Source organism: Aythya ferina (genome assembly GCF_964211825.1).
Source record: "Aythya ferina genome assembly, chromosome: 5".
Classification (NCBI taxonomy): domain Eukaryota; kingdom Metazoa; phylum Chordata; class Aves; order Anseriformes; family Anatidae; genus Aythya; species Aythya ferina.
In genome coordinates this window covers 48,783,261-48,804,931 of record NC_140301.1, presented here as the reverse complement: position 1 = coordinate 48,804,931, position 21,671 = coordinate 48,783,261, and the positions used below count along the sequence as shown (strand labels likewise).

The 21,671-nt window shown below is 36.1% G+C and overlaps 1 protein-coding gene across 4 annotated transcripts in view; it reads left to right on the top strand.

Annotated features, from left to right (window-relative positions):
- Positions 1-898: 898 nt before the first annotated feature.
- The window catches only part of TRIP11 (thyroid hormone receptor interactor 11), a 31,687-nt gene continuing 10,914 nt past the window's right edge, over positions 899-21,671 (top strand). Inside the window, exons 1-17 of one of the 4 annotated variants that reach the window (XM_084520443.1) lie at positions 900-1,191; positions 3,506-3,582; positions 5,259-5,369; positions 6,701-6,973; positions 7,817-7,885; positions 8,591-8,756; positions 9,496-9,861; positions 10,469-10,509; positions 10,982-11,077; positions 11,538-11,744; positions 12,622-13,572; positions 14,080-15,651; positions 18,208-18,348; positions 18,571-18,764; positions 20,279-20,442; positions 20,771-20,874; positions 21,210-21,309. In XM_084520443.1, coding sequence (XP_084376569.1) covers positions 1,053-1,191; positions 3,506-3,582; positions 5,259-5,369; positions 6,701-6,973; positions 7,817-7,885; positions 8,591-8,756; positions 9,496-9,861; positions 10,469-10,509; positions 10,982-11,077; positions 11,538-11,744; positions 12,622-13,572; positions 14,080-15,651; positions 18,208-18,348; positions 18,571-18,764; positions 20,279-20,442; positions 20,771-20,874; positions 21,210-21,309 — 4,771 coding nt within the window. In that variant the 5' untranslated portion in view covers positions 900-1,052. Of the gene's footprint in view, positions 1,192-1,246; positions 3,227-3,505; positions 3,583-5,258; positions 5,370-6,700; positions 6,974-7,816; positions 7,886-8,590; positions 8,757-9,495; positions 9,862-10,468; positions 10,510-10,981; positions 11,078-11,537; positions 11,745-12,621; positions 15,652-18,207; positions 18,349-18,570; positions 18,765-20,278; positions 20,443-20,770; positions 20,875-21,209; positions 21,310-21,671 lie in introns of those variants that run through there. The other 3 variants (XM_084520440.1, XM_084520442.1, XM_084520441.1) reach the window with 3 other exon arrangements.

Genomic DNA, 21,671 nt, shown 5'->3' with positions numbered 1-21,671 from the left:
TGTTTCACAATAAACTTCATTTTTTAACCTGCATACACACTTTTTGCCTTACTTGCATTTGGGGAATTGAGGAAATGCTTCAGTATTTAATATACTTCTCCTTGTCCAGTTCTATAACACCTCCGAGTCATAATTTTAAGAAGTGGGGGAAAAAACTAACAAACAAATTACTCCGTGCTATTTTGTTGACTTCTTTCCCTCTTTAGCTTTATAAAATGAAGGGTGACAGGAGATGTTTATATCATCTATAAATATTTTTAAGTTTGGATTACATCCTTCATCTTATTTAAAACGTGTTAAAAGTTTTCTCTGAAAAGGAATTAACCACAGACGATTGGAAAAGAAGGGTTGTTTATGTCATACAGACTTTTTATTTTAGGATGAACTATGTTAAAGGCTGTTCTAGGCACTGCAAAGTGCAGGAGATGCTGGCTTGGGTGTTGGGCTCTCTCCTTTTGGCATTTCTCTTAATAGGGGAGAATTAATTCTCTATTAAAAGCAATTTTTTAAATTAGCAAAACCAATTTAGTTATGTGTTTATGTTTTATACTGTAACACAGTACTAATACCTTCCCGAATTTTGTATAGAAGGTACACTAATTAGGTACTCTAATTCCGCATATTTTTTATTGTAGATAGAAATAGATCTCAAGTGGATGACTACTAGATGATTGTGCGTATGGATAAATACAAAGGTGGTAAACATCGAACTAAAAAAGCTGCACTTTATACACCCGTCAGGGTTGGGGTTACAGCAGCCCGCCCGGCAGGCCCCGTCCCTCACAGGGCCCCGCCGGGCCGCCCGGGGGCGCTGTGCCCGCCTGCGGCCGCCCCGCTGGTGCCGGGGGCGGAGCCGTGATGGCGGCCGTCGAGGTGGCAGCGCCGGCGGCGGCCGGGAGGAGCCGCTGAGGCGAGGGGGGGGTGGGCGGCGGCGCTGCGCTGAGGGAGCCTCGGCCCCCGGGGGCAGCGGGCGGCCATCTCCCTTGCCGGCCGGCCAGGCGGCTGCGGGGCCGCGGCGCTGCTGAGGGAGGAGGCCGGGAGCGGGCCCGGCCATGGCGTCGTGGCTGGGCGGGCTGGGCTCGGGGCTGGGCCAGTCGCTGGGGCAGGTGGGCGGCAGCCTGTCCTCGCTCACCGGGCAGCTCTCCAGCTTCACCAAGGACATCCTGCTGGAGGGCGCCGAGGAAGTGGGCGGTAAGAGGGGGCGGGCGGGGACGGGGACGGGGGGGCGCAGCCATCCTCCCCTCGGGGAGCCCCCCGGGCGGCCGGCGCGGTGCCTGGGCTCGCTTTGTTTGCGTTTTTGTTTTTAGAGGTTTGTTGTCTGAAGCCTCTGAGCGGCGTGGAGCGCCCAGCACCGATGACAGCACAGGGCGGTCATCGCCGTGTTTGTCTGCTTTATCGGAGCCGCCGTTTTTACGAGCTGCTGTAGCGTGGCTCCGTGACGCTGCCGAGCTGCGCTGCCACTGCCCTTATCTCGGGTCTGACGTGTCCCACGGGCGAAGGTCCAGGGCTTCCGAGGTGTTGTTACTCCTGTCTCGGCAGGGCAGGCAGGTTTTGTACAGCCAAGCAGGGGATCGTGGGCCTCGTACGGAGATTAGAGGCTAGCATGGCTGGTATTAAACAAACAATAAGTCAAAACAAAACAGCTGAGACATCAGAGGACAATGTTCAGTAAAGTCATAATAAACTTATTCTAGACTAAATAATTTTCTTTCTGTTTTTAGTAGTGCTTTTCTAATAGGAGTATTTGAGTAAAACTTATGATTTTTATAGTAAAGCAATCATATAAAATGCTGATAAGTATCAGTAGGTTAAAATCACAACTATTTGCCATCCCAAAACTACAATTTATTGGAAAAAGCAATTGTTCGGAACTAAGTGTTAAGGATACCAACCACGGAGAGCTTGTGAATGCTCCCCTTAGAACGTGGATTTAAACAACTGTGCCTTGTCTGCAGCTCCACTGCTGTGAAACGTTGTGCAAGTATTGTGTAAATCTTGATAGCAGTGTGACACTAGTGGTCTGATACAAATGGGTGTTTTTATCTATGTGTAAAATGCTTAGAAGAGAGAGATTTATTCTAATCGAGAAATTACCTTTTTCTTGCTTTTCTGAAGGATATGCTTTGAATTATTTTAAATTCCCAAATCCGTATTGGTTTAGTTTGGAATCTTAACTTTACACTGATAAACCATGTAGTCATCTAGTGTCTTTGTTTTCAGGTTTTAAAATCTGAATTTTGATTCTGATAAACAGATCTGTGCCTCAGTTGATGCAGGACAGAGTTGGCATTCAGTAGCTGCTTTCAGATGTGCTGGGAGACACTGCTAGGTGCTGCTGTGAACAGCTTCCATTTCTTAACAATTTTAGGGTAGAGTATGTTGTTATGGGGCAGCAGGCTTACTGACCTGGGGAGGTAAAAATCCAGTGGCATCTAAGTGTTCCACTCTCTGAAGACTTTCATACGCCATGTGGCCTAAAGAACGCTTCTCAAGTAGTTCTTTTCCTTCCTTTTTATCCTAATTCTTAATGTTATCTCTTACATTTGCTACTTTGCCAGCCAAACTAATGAAGGTGTTTGTGGATTGCAGACACTCCCATCTTCAATTAAACAGTTTTTATGGGTGTAGCACAGCCTCTGCGGCACTTAAGCAGCATCAGTGTTAAGCATCACATAGGAAATTATAAAACAGTATTTAGTTGCACAATTCTATTTATTTCAAGTTTTTGCAAAAAATGTCAAGGTTTCATTATGGCCAATAAATTATGTTTCATTAATAAAAGGAAATGTTCTATTTTTACTACTCCTATGTCCTACTTAATTGGTAAACAGATTATTTGAAGAAAGTTGATCTTTAGAGGACAAGGATCCAGGGGGAGAATAACGTGTTGGGTTTTTTGTTTGTTTGTTTGTTTTGTGTGTGTGTTGGATAAATTGGTATGGTCAGATTGTTTTGCCTTTGTAAATGAAAGTGAGTTTTATAGGTTTTTCCCCTTCCATATGGAAGGGCAGGAAGGATTGGTGTTTTGTTGTGTGCTTTTTGTTGTTGTTGTTATGTTTTGTTTCTTTGTTTTCCTGACTAAATTTAGTTAATCACTGTTGTGTGTACCTTATGGAGCTAATTGTTTTTTTGAACCTTCACATGAAATTATTGAGAAATAATCACGCACAACAGTCATGTCAGGAGCAAAGTCCTGAATGAAAAACTGATTCCGTGACACACAACAGTTAAGTAAAAACTTTTTCAATTCACTTATTTTAAAGCTTATTTCCATACTTTTGCCATTAGTTTTGTGATCCAACTTAAAGACTAAATAAGTTTCAAAAAGATTCTGGTCTGAAAAATAATGTGGTCAGATAAAAGCAGCTATTGGTATTTACATAGGAATGAACATTAAAGCAGTCTAAAGAAAAAAATACTTATTAATAGGTGTGCTCTTAAGTAATGTCTGCTCAACACATTAAGAGTTGGTTAATGAAAATGAAAATTTTCCCTTTTCTTTCAGATGCAGCAACAGAGCTACATGTGTCCAATTCCAGACTCAGAGAAATAGAAAGTATTAATGCAGCACTGAAGTCCGAAGTAAGAAATCTTGAAACATTACTGTAATTAAAAACAATAATTATGATTTTTTTTTTCTGGTAAAGATGAAATGTTGCATCAAAGTTGCTCAGCTTTGGGAAGAACTAGAAACAAGGGTAACAGTGGCATTAGAATGCATCTCTTTTATTTGCTAACTGCCATCACAGTCAGGGGGACAAATATATTTATAGGAATACGCATGTGGTGTGAGCTTTCATCTTGTGCTCACTGGTGCATTCTGCAACTGTTCCTACTCATCATGGGGCCTTGTACTGTAGCAGTAGACTCTGGCTGTGAAAAGCTTGCAAATGCAAAATTCTTGTAAGTTTTGGTAAATTTTAGTTGGTAAAGGGTTAATTGGTTTATTGTATTTCATATTGTGGTGGTTTTACCCTGCCGGGCAGCTAACTCCACCAACAACCCTCTCACTTCAACTCCTCAAAAGAAGAGGGGGAGAAAGTATGATGGAAAGAAGAAGGCTCACAGGTTGAGATAAGGATAATTTGATTAAAGGGAAAAGAAAGGGGGGTAAAACAAGCAAAGGCTGTATGGAAGCAAAGAGTGGGGAGAAAAGTGGGGAGATTATCCTCTACTTCCCATCAATGAGCAATGTTCAGCCATGTCCCAGGAAGCAGGGCCTCAATACGTGTAGCAGTTGTTCGGGAGGACAGATGTCTTCATAACGAGACTGCCCCCTCTTCTCCTTCCCCTTTCCCATCTTTTATTGCTGAGTGTGACACCATATGGCATGGTATATCCCTTTGGTCAGTTTAGGTCAGCTGCCCTGGCGATGTCCCCTCTCTACCTCTTGCCCACCCCCAGCCTGCTGGTTCTGGGGGTTTGGAGAAAGTCTTGTTCCTGTGCCAGCCCTGCTCAGCAAGAGGCAAAGTGTTGGTGCTATATCAGGGCTGTTGTAGCTGCAGGTGCAGAGCACAGCACTCTATGGGCCACCACAGGGGAAGGACACGTATATATATTCCCGCAGATCTCCATGATGCCTGGTCACGCTTGGCAGCGTGTCTTTTGTTGCAGGCACTAAAGATGGGTGAATGTGTTTCCCCCACCCTGATGCAGTTTTCTTTCTGTTGTCAGTGTAGTCATTTTGATATAGCTGCAGATGCTTGTGCTCTTCCAAGGCTGCTTGCAAATCCCATGTGCCCTTCAAAGGACTGTTGGCCTTGTGACTCTTTGTAAACCAACCACCTCAGTGTATGTCATCTGCTCTCAAGAGCGTTAAAAAGCTAGATAGTATTTTGGGGAAGTAACAGTTTCCTGCTTCTGTTTTTAGACTCTTGTTATTTGCTGTTGACCAATGTCAGAATAATGGTCTGTATGGATCTTAGCTCCCGTTAATGCTCTGTGGCTATTTTTAAGTTTCACATGTAATTCAGCCTTGAATTTTTCTTCTTGGCACTTATGACTACTGTAAATGGCCATGTCATACAAAAATGGAAAGTGGTCCATTTTTGGACCACAAAATCAAGTTCATGGGTGTGAACGTGATTTTAGGACCACACATGGAAGTTAGAGTTACTGTGTGTTTTGAGTCAAATATGTGAAAAATCTATATATTTAAATAATATTTATTTTTTTTTTACTGTTCAGCAGGCTTCTGCTTTTCTAGTTCTGTAAGAACTATTCAGAATTTACTAACATCTATTTCTCATTTTTGCTAGAATGAGAGACTGAAAAAAATCTGCAGTGATTTAGAAGAAAAGCATGAAGCAGCAGAACTTCAAGTAAAGCAGTTAACTATAGAGTACCGAAATCAGCTGCAACAGAAAGAGGTATGATACAGAGTAACATGTGTAAGTATGTCCAATATGCATTATGTTGTTTTTTTCTGTTATAGTGTCTGTGGCCTTTCAGTTGAAGTGTCAGTTGTAAATGTACTGTTATAGATTGGTTCTTTATTAATATAGACACTGAGAGGCCAAGACATGAATTTCATTGAATCATGTAAAGTAAGCAGTGCTGCCAGGAGATAAATGAGGAAAGAGAAAACTGGGAATATCATGTGTGTATCAGAATTTTTGTTTCTGTAATCACTGAGAAATGATACTTTTAACTGCATTGTATTTCTAGGTCAATTGCCTTTTTTAAGGAAAACATTGGGAGCAAACTCCTTTGAAACAGTTACATTGTCTGTTAATATTGTAATTATTTATCTTAAAGTAACAATTAAAGGAAACAGCTACCTTTCATAATTTGAGAAAGTGCAGCTTTGGTGTAAACACCAGTTTTATCACCTGCTGTGTAACATGAGCTTTTGTAGCCTTTTAAATGAAGACGGTTGCCGCTATGCCTAGAATATTACACAAAATGAGTTTTATTTCTGCTTTATTTGTAAACACATAGGGGAACTAGAGGAAGCAGAATTTTAAGATGTGTAGAATTCTGCTCATAAAATATAACAGAGTAGTTATGGGAGTATTGCATGCAGCTAATTTTAGCTTAGTGTAAGTAAGTTTGCAATATAGTGAAAGGTTGAGCATAAAATAAATCAAATATAATGTAAATAATATTTATAATGCGAAGTTTAATTTCCATATTTGAACAAACTCTTTAAACATATATTTATTTTTTTTTTTTTTGGACAGCCTATTACCTTGAATCTTGATATAGTACATAGGTATCTAGACTGCTGAAAAACCTCTATGGAAGTAGGTGTTGAAATACTTAACTAAAAAGTATTAACACTTTTAATATGTCCCTTGTGTGAGATGCTTTGTAACACATCAGCTAAGACTGCTTTTCTCCATTAGGAGAGTGTTGAAGGGTTTTTCTTCCTTTATTTTTTTAGTGGAAGAGACCAGTAATTTATGCTGGGAGGGTGATGTTTGGTTGGTTAATATTTCATAAGAGTATATTTTATTTCATTATTAGTAGTATTTATAGTATATTAGTATATACTATAGTATATACTATATATATATAGTATATACTATATATATAGTATATACTATAATATATATACTATAGTATAGTAATATATATATATTATAGTATATACTATATGTATAGTATATACTATAATATATACATTAGTATATATTATTTCATTAGAGTATATTTTGATATTCTTACTGAAACAATGCATTATATTCTATATGTTCAGGTGGAAATCAGCCATCTGAAGGCTAGACAGAATGCACTGCAGGAACAATTGCAGAAAGTACAAACGGCTGCTCAGTCATCGCAGTCAGCTGCTGGTTTGCAACCAGCTACTACGTCAGCTTCCTTTGTTCCAGTGGTTAGGCATTCCTCAGGTTTTGAAGGAGATGACATGGATTTTGGAGATCTAATCTGGTCTCAGCAGGAAATAAACAGATTGTCCAATCAAGTTTCTAGGCTTGAATCTGAGGTGGACCACTGGAAGCAGATTGCACAGGTGAGTCTTCCCTCTGTCTTCCCCTCCAAATTAGTATTTTCATTGCATTTGGTGTTTCTGGTGTCTTTATAACTTCATGCTGTAAAATTTATAGAAGCAACATGATTTGATGGAAGAGCTGAAACCTAATGATCTTAGTCATTTTTTTATTTTTTTTTTTGCCATTACATGACTAGGGACACATTCCGTAAATGTTTTCCCAATGCCTTTTTGTGATGCTTTCAAGTGTGATTTGTCAAGTAAGGAAAAGCTTGTCATAAACGTTCACATAAAATATTAATACTACTTCAGGGTTTCATTTTTATGGAGCCTTTCAAAGAAACACTTTTCTTCTAACTATCTGTGATATCGACTGCTTATTGACAACATGATGCTATCAAAAGTACTAGATAGTATCACAATTCTTGATATGTCAGTTATACTTTATGGTCTGTGGATGCAAGAAAGGCTTTCAGGCTGTTGTGTGAGTCATCATTTCTCAACTATAGCCTGATTTCAGAGATAGTACTTGCTCTACATGGAAATACAGGAGTAAAATTAAACAATCCTGTTGCTTTGTGTAACTAGGTGCAATAGTGTCATGTCCCTACTTCTCCTCCACCAATAATTTTACATTTGCATCTAATAAAAAGAAAAATCAATAGAAAATTATTATTTTTAAAAAATACACTTTTCTAGGTGTGTTTTCAGCATAGATTTGAACTTTATTTCACGTTAGAAGCTTCGTATTTACTTCATGTTACCTTTGTTGTTTTCTACCTTTGATTACCAAAAGAGGATGTGCTTACTTGAAAAACGAGTATTAATCGTGATCACATGGAGGTGTAATTTTTCTTTTCTCAGTCTTCCAAAGTGCAAGGGACGAATGTTGCTGAACAAAGTGAAATATGCAAGCTGCAAAATACCATTAAGGTAAGATGACACCTTTGACAACCTAGTCCTAGCTTATGCTGTATTATTAATGGTTTTGTATTGATGGTTTTGCACATGCACAAGTTAAAAATGTTTATAACACTAGCAGTTACATCTTCTCTGTTTAAAAATGCATGTGGACATGTATTTGTACTACTGGTTGAAATGTTGCTGTGCTAAATTTCAAAACATGGCCAAGTATTCTGAGAAAGTGAGGGTGTTTATATAATTTCATGTATATAGTATCTAAGATTAAAAGAAAGCCATTAGCATTTATGAGGGCAAATCGCTTTTACAAGATATTGATTACTTGAGACTGAATTTTAGATACACCAAGTAGTTTTTCCTCCCTTTTCATAAACACCTGGTTCTTCTTTCATTGAAGATGCAAAAAACAAATCTTCAAGTCTTCCATGAAAGTTATTAGAAATGTCCTGCTGTATCCACTTCTTATACTGTAATCTTTATGCTATCCTTTTTTAATATTTGCCATTGTGTAGTTGTCTAGTGCATACTGTTTGCAAAAATATATTTTTAAACAAATGACTTTTTAAATGTTTAGAAAAAAACTTGGCCTTTTCTATGAGAAATCTCTTAATAAATCTTTTGATTTTACTAGGGAAAACTTCTGTTTCTTTTGTACTGTTTCTTTCCAGAGCTTCTGTACTGTATTTTACCATTCTGTTTCTCTAACAATATTTTTAGGAGCTTAAACAGAATTTAAGTCAAGAAATAGATGAACATCAACATGAACTTTCAGTATTGCAGGATGCACACAGACAAAAGCTAATAGAGATAACTCGTCGACATCGAGAAGAGCTGAGTGAATATGAAGAGCGAATTGAAGAACTTGAGAATCAGTTACAGCAAGGTCTTTGTTACCACATGCTTGCTTTTTGAGATTACTTTCTGGTTTAATATGCAGTGAATTTTGGTTAAAGTATCAAATATGTATGTAGTAGCAGTGTAGTAAATATTAAGTTGATTATGTTTAGAAATTTGCATTTCAACTTCAGTTCAGTCTTATACTTAAGGTGACACATGTCCTGGTATCTTTAATTCAATGTGGTTGGGTTGAATGCCTGAATTTTTTGGAGAAGTACCATCTGCCAGTTGGGTTACTAGATGAAAAGCTTGAAGGTTGCCATAAGGACCACATGTATGTCTGTGGCGTGATTAGACTGTAGAAGTTATTCTTACAAAGAGCCTTTGTTATATCTTGAAGGTACTTCATATTCCCCAAAAAGTTAGGTCAGTTGGGGGTCTCTTCTGTATTAATTTTAGAAAACTGACAGATTCAATGTCTTAATAAGTTAGTGTCTTTAATCTTACCCGCGCTTTCTGGTTAAGTATATGTTAATTAAATCTTGAACTATGTGTCTTGCAACACCTTTTAAAACCATTTTGAACAAAGGAGTTTGTAAGTACTTGAAGAGCTGTTTATCAGATCATTCACATACATGATAACTGCTTCAAATGTTAGTTCTATTTATGTTAGTTGTCTGTTGATGATGATCATGTCTTTGTTTGGTACTATAGGAGTGTAATTAACTTTGCTTAAAAGTTGCTAGTGGGTTAGTATTGCAAACCTGATCTCTCTTGCTTTTTAGATGGTGTAAGCACTGATGCTGTGGATAGCTCTAAAACTGGTGAACAGAAAAAGAGCGCTCAGAATCTAGAAGGAGGAAAAGTAGAAGACTTGCAAATTGTAAAAGACCTAGAGGATGAAATAAGAAGATTAAATCAGAAATTATCTTCCGCCAAAGAAGAAAACAAAATTCTTTTGAAAGATCAAGAATTGTTAAAGGTAGAAAAAATAAAAATAACCCAGGAATATGAAAGTCTAAAATCTGACTATACTATACTTCAAAGTTCTGTCACAGAGCAAGATGCTCTCTTGAAAGAACAGGAGAAGAAGTTCCAATCCAAGACAACGCTACCAGAAGATGTCGTCAGACTACAGCAAGCACTGTTAGGTACAAAGATGATGTGGGTTTATTTTGTTGTTTGTGTTTTTAATATATCTTCACATATTTCCAACTTTAATGCTCAGAATTTGTTTCAAGGATTTGGAATTGAGTAAGTGAATATGTACCTTTAAAAGCTGCTGCTTTAAATAAAGGTTGTCCACTGAGATAAGGGCAAGCAGAAAAGAGAGCCTAATTAGGATTAGCATGATTCACGTGGGGGTTTCTGTTTCCAGTAGTAATCATGTATGCCAGCTGATAGTCTAATGTTACTGGTCTTTAAAGAAATACTGTAGGTTATCTGTTTTAGAGTCATGTCTTCATGTAGAAAATCTTTGGTACCACAGCGTAGCACTTAGGCAATACTTTAAGTTGGCATAAGTGGATTCAGTTGTGTAAGTAATGCCTTGCTTCACTTTGTTGATTGATGCTGCATTTGAATCTTTTACAGCACTGTTTCTTAAAAAAAAAAAATACAATCTTGTCACAAAATGCTGTGAAACTATTCTCTTTTGAGCAGTAGAGTTCTGCTGGGACAAGGTAGGAGGATGTTTTGGGTTGTGTTGTTATTGTTTAGAAAGTAGTAAAACTATATTATTTCTGTCTTCCTTTATAGAAGCAGAAAAGGAAATAGCAAGACTTTCAAGTTTAAATCAGGTAAAGTAATTTCTAAATTAAGAAGCCAAAACGGTTCATAACAGTAGTAACTGATAGAAAACATGTTCTTGGCAGTATATGTTTTTGGAGCATTCACACTTATTTATAATCTTGTAATGGAGGCAATGGTTTTAAATTAATTTTATAATTGCATGTGGAAATCAGAAGTAATAGAAACTCCACAGCATATTCTGTTGAAGAAAACTAGTAAAGTTGCACCTATCACATTGTTATGTAGGCTGCTGTATCATATTTTTCAAGTATTAATTGTAAGTTAACTTCCCTTTGAATTATTAGATGGATAATATTTTAGTGTAAAACTGTGTTCATATCATAGAGGTATTTATTCATCCATGGTCCTTCACTGATAAATATTTATTAGTAAAGACTAGTTAGAGGTTGTGTTTTTTTAAATGCTCTGGATCTTTACCTGGAGTATTCCACTATTTAAACACTCCTTCTATTTTTATAGGCCGACAGTTTCACTCATATGGGGAAAGATATGCAGGCATTTACACCAGATCTACAGGTTCTTAAAGAAGAAAACATCAAACTTAAAAAAGAAAAGGTATGTATCCTAGATTTTCTGGACAGTGTTGTTTAGCTATTTCATGCTGTATAGAAAAAATATTAAAATATTCAAACACCTTTTTGGCATGTAGTACTGTTTTACTTTTCATTTAAATGTTGTTAATATTAAATTGATTGTTGTAGTTGGATGAACACACCAGTCAAGCGTAACATCTTAGTGTACAGCTATTTTAAGTTTCTCCACTTTTAATATTGCATAACTTTTTTATTGCACAGAAACATGAGTAAACTTTTGAGGAATTATCAAATGCGCTCAGTGTGGATACCAGTTATCCGGTACCTGGGATATTACTTGTGGAGACCTAGAGATCCTAACATAAAAATGCATGCTTTGTTTTTACCGTTGAGGAAAAAAAAAGAAACCGTTTTGAATCTAAACAGTTTACAAATTTTGTCAAGACAAAGGCTAATACTTAATACTTTTCATTTGACCTAAGGAGGGACTTGAGAAGGAACTGCTACATGCACAACATGAAAATAAGAATATTCTTTCTACATATTCTGAGGATCAGAATTCAGAGATAAATCAGTTAAGGCAAGATTTGGAAAGGAAAGAACATGAATTAAATGAAAGTATTGCTGAAAGAGAAACATTAGTAGCAGAATTGGAAGAACTAGACAAGCAGAATCAAGAAGCTACTCAGGTAATAAACATTAAAATTACCTACTGAATTTGGAAAATAGATACTTTTGCGTGTGTTTGTTTTTTAAGCTGATCTTCACACATAGATAAATGAACCTCTGGCAAAAAAAAAGTCAGGATCAGTGTTTCACCGTTTCTACCATATTGATGTGAAGTTCTGAAGTGCAAGAAACCCACTTGTTATGGACAAATCTGGCATATCCAGAATGGGTATTAGTTTCCGGAGTCTGGTTAAATACCACTTAATTTTTCTTTGCATGTGCAGAAAAGGCCACAGATTACATGTAAACAGAATGAAATACCTTTTTGTGACTGTCCTGATATATTTGACCTTTAAATATATAGTAGCAAAACATGTTTTTCCAGTATCAGTTTACTTTATAGAATTGAACACATAAAATATTTTTCTATGAGATAAATCCCAGCAAGTATGTTAATACATAGTTAAGTGAGAAATTGAAAATTGGCTATACAGATATATACTCAGTTGTGGTTTTTTGTTTGTTTTGTTTTGTTTCTCACTTAAAACCTTCCTGTTTTTATGTAATGGGTGTTTACTGAATACCAGTTTTAACTTCTGTGAAAAGTTCTGTCTCTTAGTTCTCTCTGAGTTCCTTGGTTTAGATAGTTAGGGTTCTTCTGGGGGGAGATGGTGTTTTTGTTTTCAGCAAAAGGCAATCTATTTCTTCTATATTAGTTTTTAATTTATTTAGTATTGACTACTTGATACTACTTGCCAACTTAGTGTTTTGTTTGTTTTTTTTTTAAGTAGGAAACATTGTTTCCAGGCAAATTTTTATTGCTCAGTTGATAAAAACAAAATACATAAGTCTACTGGTTCTCCTTTCCTAATAAATTCTTGTTTGTGTTCATTTCAGCGTGTGATTACACTGAAAGAGCAGCTGTCAAAACAAAACACACAAGCTGATAGTATCACCAAACAGCTGCAAATTGACATAGATTTTGAAAGAAAGAAAGTAGCAAAACTGGAAATGGAGAAGATGGAAACTATTAAGGAGTTAGATAGTCAGAAAGAAAAACTAAGCCAATGTTCATATGCACTTAATGATTTGCATATAAGTAAACAGCAGCTTCAAAATACTATTAAAGATCTTCAGGAACAATTAAAGAAGTCCCAGGACTGTAACTTGCATAACAAAAAAGAAATTAAAGAATTGCAGCAGAGACTAAAAGAAAGAGAGGAGGAGCTTTCTGTATCCTTGAGCAAGTTAACAGAAAAAAGTAACCAGGAAGCTAACTACAGTTGTCAAGATCTGATTCTGAAAGAAAGAGAAGTAGAAATTTCAAAACTACAGAATAGCATTTTAGAAAATAAACAAATAAATGAAGACTTGGAGAAATCTCTATCTGATCTCAAAATAGAAAATGGAAAGCTATTAACAGCCTTTGAAGAAATAAAACAGCAATTAAATGATGCCATTTCTGAGAAGAATAAAGTTTACTTAGAAAAAGACACCGTTGTGGAGGCCTTGAAAATGGAAAAAAAACATTTGGAAACTGAATTAAACCAGACTGAAAAGCGTCTTTTTGAGCAAGCACAGAAGTATGAGCAAACTATTCAGGAATTATCGAATGCACGTAGTATGGACACCACTGCATTGCAGCTTGAACACGAACGCCTAGTTAAACTGAATCAAGAGAAAGACTTTAAGATTGCAGAATTCAAAAGGAACATGGAGCAGATGGAAAGTGACCATCAAGAAACGAAAGAGATGTTGACTACTAGCTTAGGAGGGCAAAAGCAGTTGACAGAACTCATAAAAGAAAAAGAGGAATTTATTGAAAAATTTAAAAATCAAGCCTTGCAGGTAAGGCAGGAACTTGAGGAATATAAGAAAGCTTCAAAAAAGCAGGATGTCTTAAAACAAAATTTAGAAGAAAAAGACAAAAGTCTTGCCATCATGAAGGAAGAAAATAATCATTTGAAAGAAGAAATTGAACGTCTTAAGGATCAACAAAGTAGATCTACACCTATGGTTGAGCCTAAAACTCTAGATATTATTATTGAACTTGAAAGTGAGGTAACGCAGTTAAAAGTGATAAAGAATAATCTTGAAGAAGAAATAGAAGTTCTTAAAAAAACAATAGAAGATCAGAATCAGAAAACAGTGCAACTTCAGCAGTCTTTGCAAGAGCAAAGAAAGCAAATAGATGAGTCTAAAGTTCAGTGTGAACAAATGAATGTCACACATGAAAGACTTTCTTTAGCGAAGGATGAGGAAATTAAAAATTTACAGAAGACAATTGAGCAAATTAAGACTCAGTTGCACAAAGAGAGACAGGTTATTCAGACTGATTCCTCTGATCTTTTTCAGGTAACGAAAGTTCAGACACTTAATGGAGAAAATGGAAATGAAAAACATGACTTATCTAAAGCTGAAATTGAAAGACTAGTAAAAGGTATCAAAGAAAGGGAGATGGAGATTAAGCTTCTAAATGAAAAGAATGTTTCTCTGAGTCAACAAATTGATCAGTTGTCTAAAGATGAAGTCGGCAAACTTACTCGGATCATCCAAGAGAAAGACTTAGAAATACAGGCCCTCAATGCTAGAGTTTCCTCAGCTTCCTATCGGCAGGATGTTCTTTGCCTTCAGCAGCAGCTGCAAGCTTATGTCATGGAAAGAGAGCAAGTATTAGCAGTTCTAAGTGAAAAGACAAGAGAGAACAGTCAGTTAAAAACAGAGTATCATAAGATCATGGATATGGTGGCTGCTAAAGAAGCGGCTTTGGTAAGGTTGCAAGAAGAGAATCAAAAGTTATCTAATAGATTTGAAAATAGCAGCCAAGACATGTTTAGAGAAACTATTCAGAATTTATCCCGTATCATTCGAGAAAAAGATATTGAAATAGATGCTCTAAGTCAAAAATGCCAAACCTTATTGACTGTCTTGCAGACGTCCAGTACAGGTACTGACAGTGGTCCAGGAGGTGTTAACAGTAACCAGTTTGAGGAACTTCTACAAGAACGTGACAAACTAAAACAGCAAGTAAAGAAGATGGAAGAATGGAAGCAACAGGTAATAACCACGGTTCAGAACATGCAACATGAGTCAGCTCACCTACAAGAAGAGCTACACAAACTTCAAGCACAGATTTCAGTTGAAAGCGATAGTAATTCAAAATTGCAGGTAGATTATAATGGATTGATTCAGAGTTACGAACAGAATGAGAAAAAGCTGAAAAGTTTTAGTCAGGAATTAGCGCAAGTTCAACACACCATAGGACAGCTTCATAACACCAAGGATCTTCTCCTGGGTAAACTTGATTTGGTAACACCATCTGTAGCAATGGCTTCCATCATTTCACAGCCTCCGGTCATTCAAAGCAGTGCTCCTGAAGTGCTCAGTGATGAAACTAAACTCCTTCAAAAGGAATTGGAACAGCTGAAAAAAAAGTTGCAAGAAAAAGATTCAACTATTAGGACTCTTCAGGAAAACAATCAACGATTATCAGATTCTGTGGCTACAGCATCAGAGGCTGAAAGAAAGAGTCAAGAGGGGACTGATTCAGAGATGAGGCAGATCAAAGAAAAGCATGATGTCTTACAGAAATCACTTAGAGAAAAAGACATACTGATTAAATCTAAAAGCGATCAGCTACTTTCTGTGAGTGAAAATCTTAGTAACAAAGAAAACGAAAATGAACTTTTAAAGCAAGCGGTGACTAACCTTAAAGAAAGAAATCTAATTTTAGAAATGGATATTCGAAAACTGAAAGAAGAAAATGAAAAAATAGTTGCAAGTTGTAGGGAAAAGGAAACAGAATTCCGAGCACTTCAGGAGACTAATATGCAATTTTCAATGATGCTGAAGGAGAAAGAGTTTGAGTCCCACTCAATGAAGGAAAAAGCTCTCACTTTTGAGAAGTTGTTGAAAGAAAAAGAACAGGTATGTGTGTTCACATTCGTTATCTTGAAATTAGTCACTTGGTAGTGTGTTTTCATGTACATGTAGACATGAAGTATTTGCCTTAAATCTGTTTGTGGCTTCTTACTGCTTTGCATTGCAACAAAAATCCTTCCCCACAAAGTTAAGAAATGAAAAATCAACAGGTGAGTGGCTTGCAGTTGTATCTGTTAATTTTGTATTCATAACCCATGTTCTTCATTCATTTGAAAAATTCTCATTTACTGAACAGCTGCTCAATATTTTGGCTTTTGCCTGTTGTTCATTAAGTGTACTACGTTGTTTTTACTGTATGTTGCTCAAACTTGCAGAGGTGGCAAAGACTAATTTCTCAATGTGTTTTCTTCAAGTGTCTTTCCGATTTGGTCGCTTCACAGCATCACTATGAGATGAATGGGTTCACACGTCATCTTTTATAGCTGGAAAAGCTTTGGTAAAAAAAAAAAAAAAAAAAAAAAAAGATAAAAACATTGGACAAACTAAATTAATGTTTTCTCTTCCCAATTTAATATATGGAAAAGTAGGTACATTTTTTTGAAGTGTGTTCAGAGAAAAGTTGCAGTGGCTTATGAATTACTGTGTAAGTAATGTGAGAAAGAATCTTTTTTAAAGGAGCCAAAGAATTACGTGGCATTGTTGATACTCGGGTCAACAGCATGTTGTAAGAACTGCTACTGCTGGCATTAAGGAAGCAATATGTGAATCACCATCCTTTTTGAAACACAGGAGTTAAGTACAATGCAACAGAAAACATTTATCAAAACTACAGGAAAAGAACAGAACTCCAGGATATCGATATTTTTTATTTGCTTTGTAGTCTCTGAAACTTAATCTGTCCTAGTGGGCAGTCTTTTCTGGTAATTATTTCCAAATATGTCATCTTTCTTCCACTGTGCTTTTTCTTTTCAGGTCCCCATTCTTTTCATCCTGGTGGCTTCAGTTTCCATTATTCAGTCTTTTCTCAGAAATGTTCCCCTGTCATGTGTTTCTTCTCCTTGCTGCATTTAACATCCTTTTTTATTTTCCAAAATTCTGAGCATTGCTGGTTATCAGAGAGTGATGTTTATGCAAACCATTACAATATAACCTGGCATTCATTTTATCTCCACTATATAATAGAAAATTTCACATCTCTTAAAAGCATTTTCAAACTACCAAATAAATGTGCAGTGTAATATATCCAGGAATTTATCATCTGTAAGTCCCAACTTTGATATATGAGAAAAAATAGGATTTTTTTTTTTTTTTTTAAGTAGTAAGATAAATGTTTAGCTCTGATTGTTCCTAGTGGTTGTTTCCCCATCCTATTCTGAATAAATACTATGGAATTAAAAATAGAATCTTTAAGGTATCAAATTACAGTTACATTATTTTTAAAAAAAAAAAAAAAAAAGCTTTGAATTATCATTGGGACTAATGTTAATCAGTTGTGCCAATAAGAAATATACACCTTCTTACCTTTTTTTATTTTATTTTTTTTTAATTATTCTAACTCCAGTAGCTGTTGCTCCTGGAAGCCTGCAGTGTCTGGTTAGGTTCTCTGTGTGTTGCATGTCTTTGCCCTGCAGACCTCTTCACTCACTGACATCTTGGGCTTTCAGTTTCGTAAGCGTGGAACAATTGTCTGGACTTCTTTTTTCTTCACAAATCAGAGTTCTTTTTGCAAACTCTGTGTTCACCGTGGAGAACTATGAAAAATAGTGTTCAAATGTATTTTGTATGGGTGTCAGAAGATAACAGCATAAACAGCAAATTTGTGTGCAGGTTTGCAGCTCTAATGAAAACAAAAAAACCCTGTATTCAGTTTCATTTATAAATAATTGAAGCTTATAAGTATTAATGGTGAAGGAAAAGATTGGTTTACTTTTTACCAACATAATCAATAAAAATACCTGCTCTCAAAATAATATACGAGATGAATGGTAAAAAGGATGCTGCAAAGTTTCAAGTAACTGCAGATGCATCCATTTATTTAGGCTGTGTATGTGAGTTGGAGGTAACAGACATATTTCTTCATGTGTTTATCCTTTATGTAAAGTTGTAACAAATCACTTACAATGAGAAATAATATTCATTGAAATATGACAGTTGAAAATGTGGTGGATGTTGCTGCGATTCTTTGAAGGCTGATCTCTAGAACTGAAGTCACCTTATGGCTTAGTTTTAAGGATTACTTCATGTGTTTAGTCATCTTAACTTCAGGCCAGTTGACGTGCCGAGGCAGGTGCTTCATATGTCCATGTCCTAATAAGCAGGTACCACAGAGAAAACATTCCACCCATAGCAGAAAACCTGAAAGTTTGAAGTATACTTGTGACTGTAGTGCCTTTTAGGAATAAATTTTAGTTTGTTTGGTAATGTGTGAGGGAAATCACACTCAGGGAAAATACTCTTCTGGAGTTTTTTTCTGTGCTATAGGGCCATAGGTGTCTTGCACTTCTCCTTGTTACATTAGTATTTTCTTTCCATTCTTCTGGGCAAATAATACATCTCTTTCAGTAAGACTGCTGTGTTTGAAATCCTCTATGTCTTCGACAGGGCAAGACGGGGGAATTGAATCAACTGCTAAATGAAGTTAAATCAATGCAAGAAAAGGCTGTTACTTTTCAACAAGAGAGAGACCAAGTTATGGTAGCACTCAAACAGAAGCAAATGGAGAGCAGTGCCCTGCAGAGTGAGGTATACCACCAAGTAACTTACAACTGTAAGAAATAAAAAAAATAAAAAATAAAAAAAAATAAATTGCATCGTATAATATTTTCTGCATTATTTTTGTTAGCAGTAACTTATGAAAAATGTTTGAAATCAATATGCAGGCAATATGCTTCAAAGGATGTTTTGTTTGCTTGCATTATTTATGAAAACTGATAGTACAAGGAACTTAAGGTATGTTCTACACAGATACAGCATTTGCGTGAGAAAGAGCAGCGCCTAAATCAGGAACTGGAGAGGTTACGGAATCACCTTCTGGAAATGGAGGACTCCTACACGCGGGAAGTGTTAGCTGCGGAAGACAGGGAGGCCAAGCTAAGAAAAAAAGTTGCAGTTTTGGAAGAAAAACTTGTGTCCTCATCTACTGCAGTGGAGAATGCCAGGTGATCTTTTCATTTATCCAGCAGTGGCACTGTGAATTTTACAGTTTTCTGGAGTGATACTGATAGCTTTATTTTATTGAATTAGCATTCTAGAGCATGCTAGCCAACTGAGAAAACAAAAATATATGAATTCCTGTTATTCTAAATCAGGAAAGTAATTTGAAATTTCCTTGGCAACTGTTATGAACCAAGAAGTTATTTATAATTTTTGAAGCAACTTTAGAAATCTCGGATCTTTGACAGTGCTTAGAACTAGAAACAAAAAAAAACAACAACAAAAATCCGTCAACCCATCAGTTGAACATAATTGAATAATTGAATATGTCAGAGCATAAAAGATTAACTTAATTGCCTTCAATGTCGAGGCTTTATTCACTTTGAAAGTGCATTTGAAAGTGTTTTATACACTTGGATGCACGGGTATGCTTGTGGTACTTTGTGCATTGCTTTTGAAAGGAGTACCCATCCTTACCTTATACATTATAGCATAGAGAGGTGTATGCTGCTGTAAACCTTCTTTAACATACATATAAAGCAAGATGCATAGATGCTCTCGTAGGTAGCATAGTTAGAAAGGCTAGAGTTAATTATGGTGGTTTTTTTTATTTACCATAATCATATTTTTCAGTTACAACAATGAAAACCCAAGTATTAAAATTACTCAATGCCTGTCTTGACTCTAATGTAGGCTTGTCGGTTACTTTGAGCAAGATTACTTTTTTATTTTAGTGCAGTTGTCCAAATGAACAAGTATTTCAATCAAATATATCTACGTAGCTGGAGTCTTTCCTACTTCTGAAGTGCTCAAAATGAGCTCTGCTCAACATTCTCAGCAAAGAGATTTCTGAGCTGAGCAGACTGTTGTGGAAAATGTGGAAAATTGTGAAGAAAGTTGAAGAGCTGGGAGAAGGCTCCGTAAAAACTGGCAGAATGTTTCTTAATTCTTCACCAAAACTTGAAAAATGTCTTTCAAGAAATGTAGCCCGTTTCCTACCTAGTATGCACTGTTAAGAAAGACCGAAATGGGAATAAATCAAGTTCATAATAATTCTGCATAATGGAAAGTTTAATGAATATTCAGTGGTGGTCAGGATGGATATATTGAGGTCTGGGAGACTTGCTTTAGAAGTAATATTTGATAGAAAGAACTTGATACATGCAGTAAATGAATCAGGCAAGGTGTGTATGTGGTTTCTTGTTTGTTTTTTGTTGTTAAACATACTTTTCCAAAAATGGATTAAAAGATTATTTTTGTCTTTTTCTAATGCACTTCAAACAGAAGTTTGTTCTTATTTTTGGATTGCCAAAATTTTATTTCCAGGCATATTTAAAATGTGTTGCTAGGGTTTTAGTTGTTTGTTTGTTACTTTGGTTTTGAGAGGAATTTGGGGAAAAATGTTTTCATTTTTATAATTTTTAGTGAAAATTAAAGGTAGATAAATTTTTGATGTGTTTTAATTTTTATCTGTGATGACGTCCTTCATTATCTCAGTAAATAATTTGTTTTCATTAAGTCATCAAGCTAGCCTGCAGGTCGAATCTTTGCAAGAGCAATTAAACTTGGTTTCCAAGCAGAGAGATGAAACTGTGCTACAGCTCACCATCTCACAGGACCAAGTGAAACAGTATGCGTTGTCACTGGCCAACCTGCAGATGGTGCTAGAGCAATTCCAACAGGGTAAGTTTTGTCAAGAAGTACCAAAGACTGCAACACGCATTTTTCAGCTGGGATAGTTACTATATTTTGGTACTTTTAAAAGCATATAGTTACTTGGTTTTCAATTTGGTAGTTTAAATTTCAGAAGCTTTTGTCTTTTAAAAAACTTCATTAAAATTCTGGCCCTGTGAAAACCAATGGTCAGTATCCTATATATGAAACTAGAATTCCACCTCTACTTTGTGAAAACCAGACGTGATAATGCTAAGGTTTTGCAGTTGTATATCCCCCAAAATAAAGATACTTATTATGAACTGAGATTTTTTTTTTTTTTATTTTAACCCATTAGAAGAAAAAGCCATGTATTCAGCAGAGTTAGAAAAACACCAAAAACAGACTGAAGAATGGAAAAAAAAAGCTGAGAACTTAGAAGAAAAAGTTGTATCACTGCAGGTGGGTTGAATAATTAAGTTGAATACAAATTTAATGCAAATTTTGACTTTTTTTGAGCTATTGTGTTAAATGTTACTGTTTCAGAGTATACAGCGTTACATAGTTATTTTGTCTTCTCTGGTTGAGGGGTTGGAAACAGGATGAGACTGAAAGAAGGGCCAGCAAGGTAGCATATCTCTGAATATCCTATTTCTGAGGGTGTTTACAGTGCAATTATTCTAGAGTACAAGTGATTGAAGCCTTTGTGTCTGTTGTGTTTGATGTATGTTGTATTGGAATAATCGTGATAGTGAACTCATGCTTCTCTCTCTGTCCTTTTCTTACCTTCTCTTCAGGAAAGTTTAGGAGAGGCAAATGCTGCACTGGATGCAGCATCAAGGCTTACTGAGCAACTTGATGTTAAAGAGGAGCAGATTGAAGAGCTTAAGAAAGAAGGTAACTTTTTTTTTCTCTGCTTAAAATATTCCAAGTAGCTGGGGAGTCAATATACATGTAGTGTTCTTAGAAGTTAACCAAAATGTCCTTTATGAGGGAAGAGAGTAATTCTGTGCCACCTTTTGAGTATTCACTCAGTTTATAAAACAATTTTAAAAAAGGTGTTTTCCTTCTGTTAGTGATCTCTCTCAAGAGAAGGCTTTCTAGTTTTCTTCTCTTTAGACACCAAAGCCCTTGATTTAGTTCAGTGTCTCTGTAAAAAGTTTGTGAAATATGAAATGCTGTCACATTTTCCAAAATAATTACCATATTTCACATAGAGGGAGTTACTTTGAGGCAGAGAGAAAGTGTATGCTGTTGAG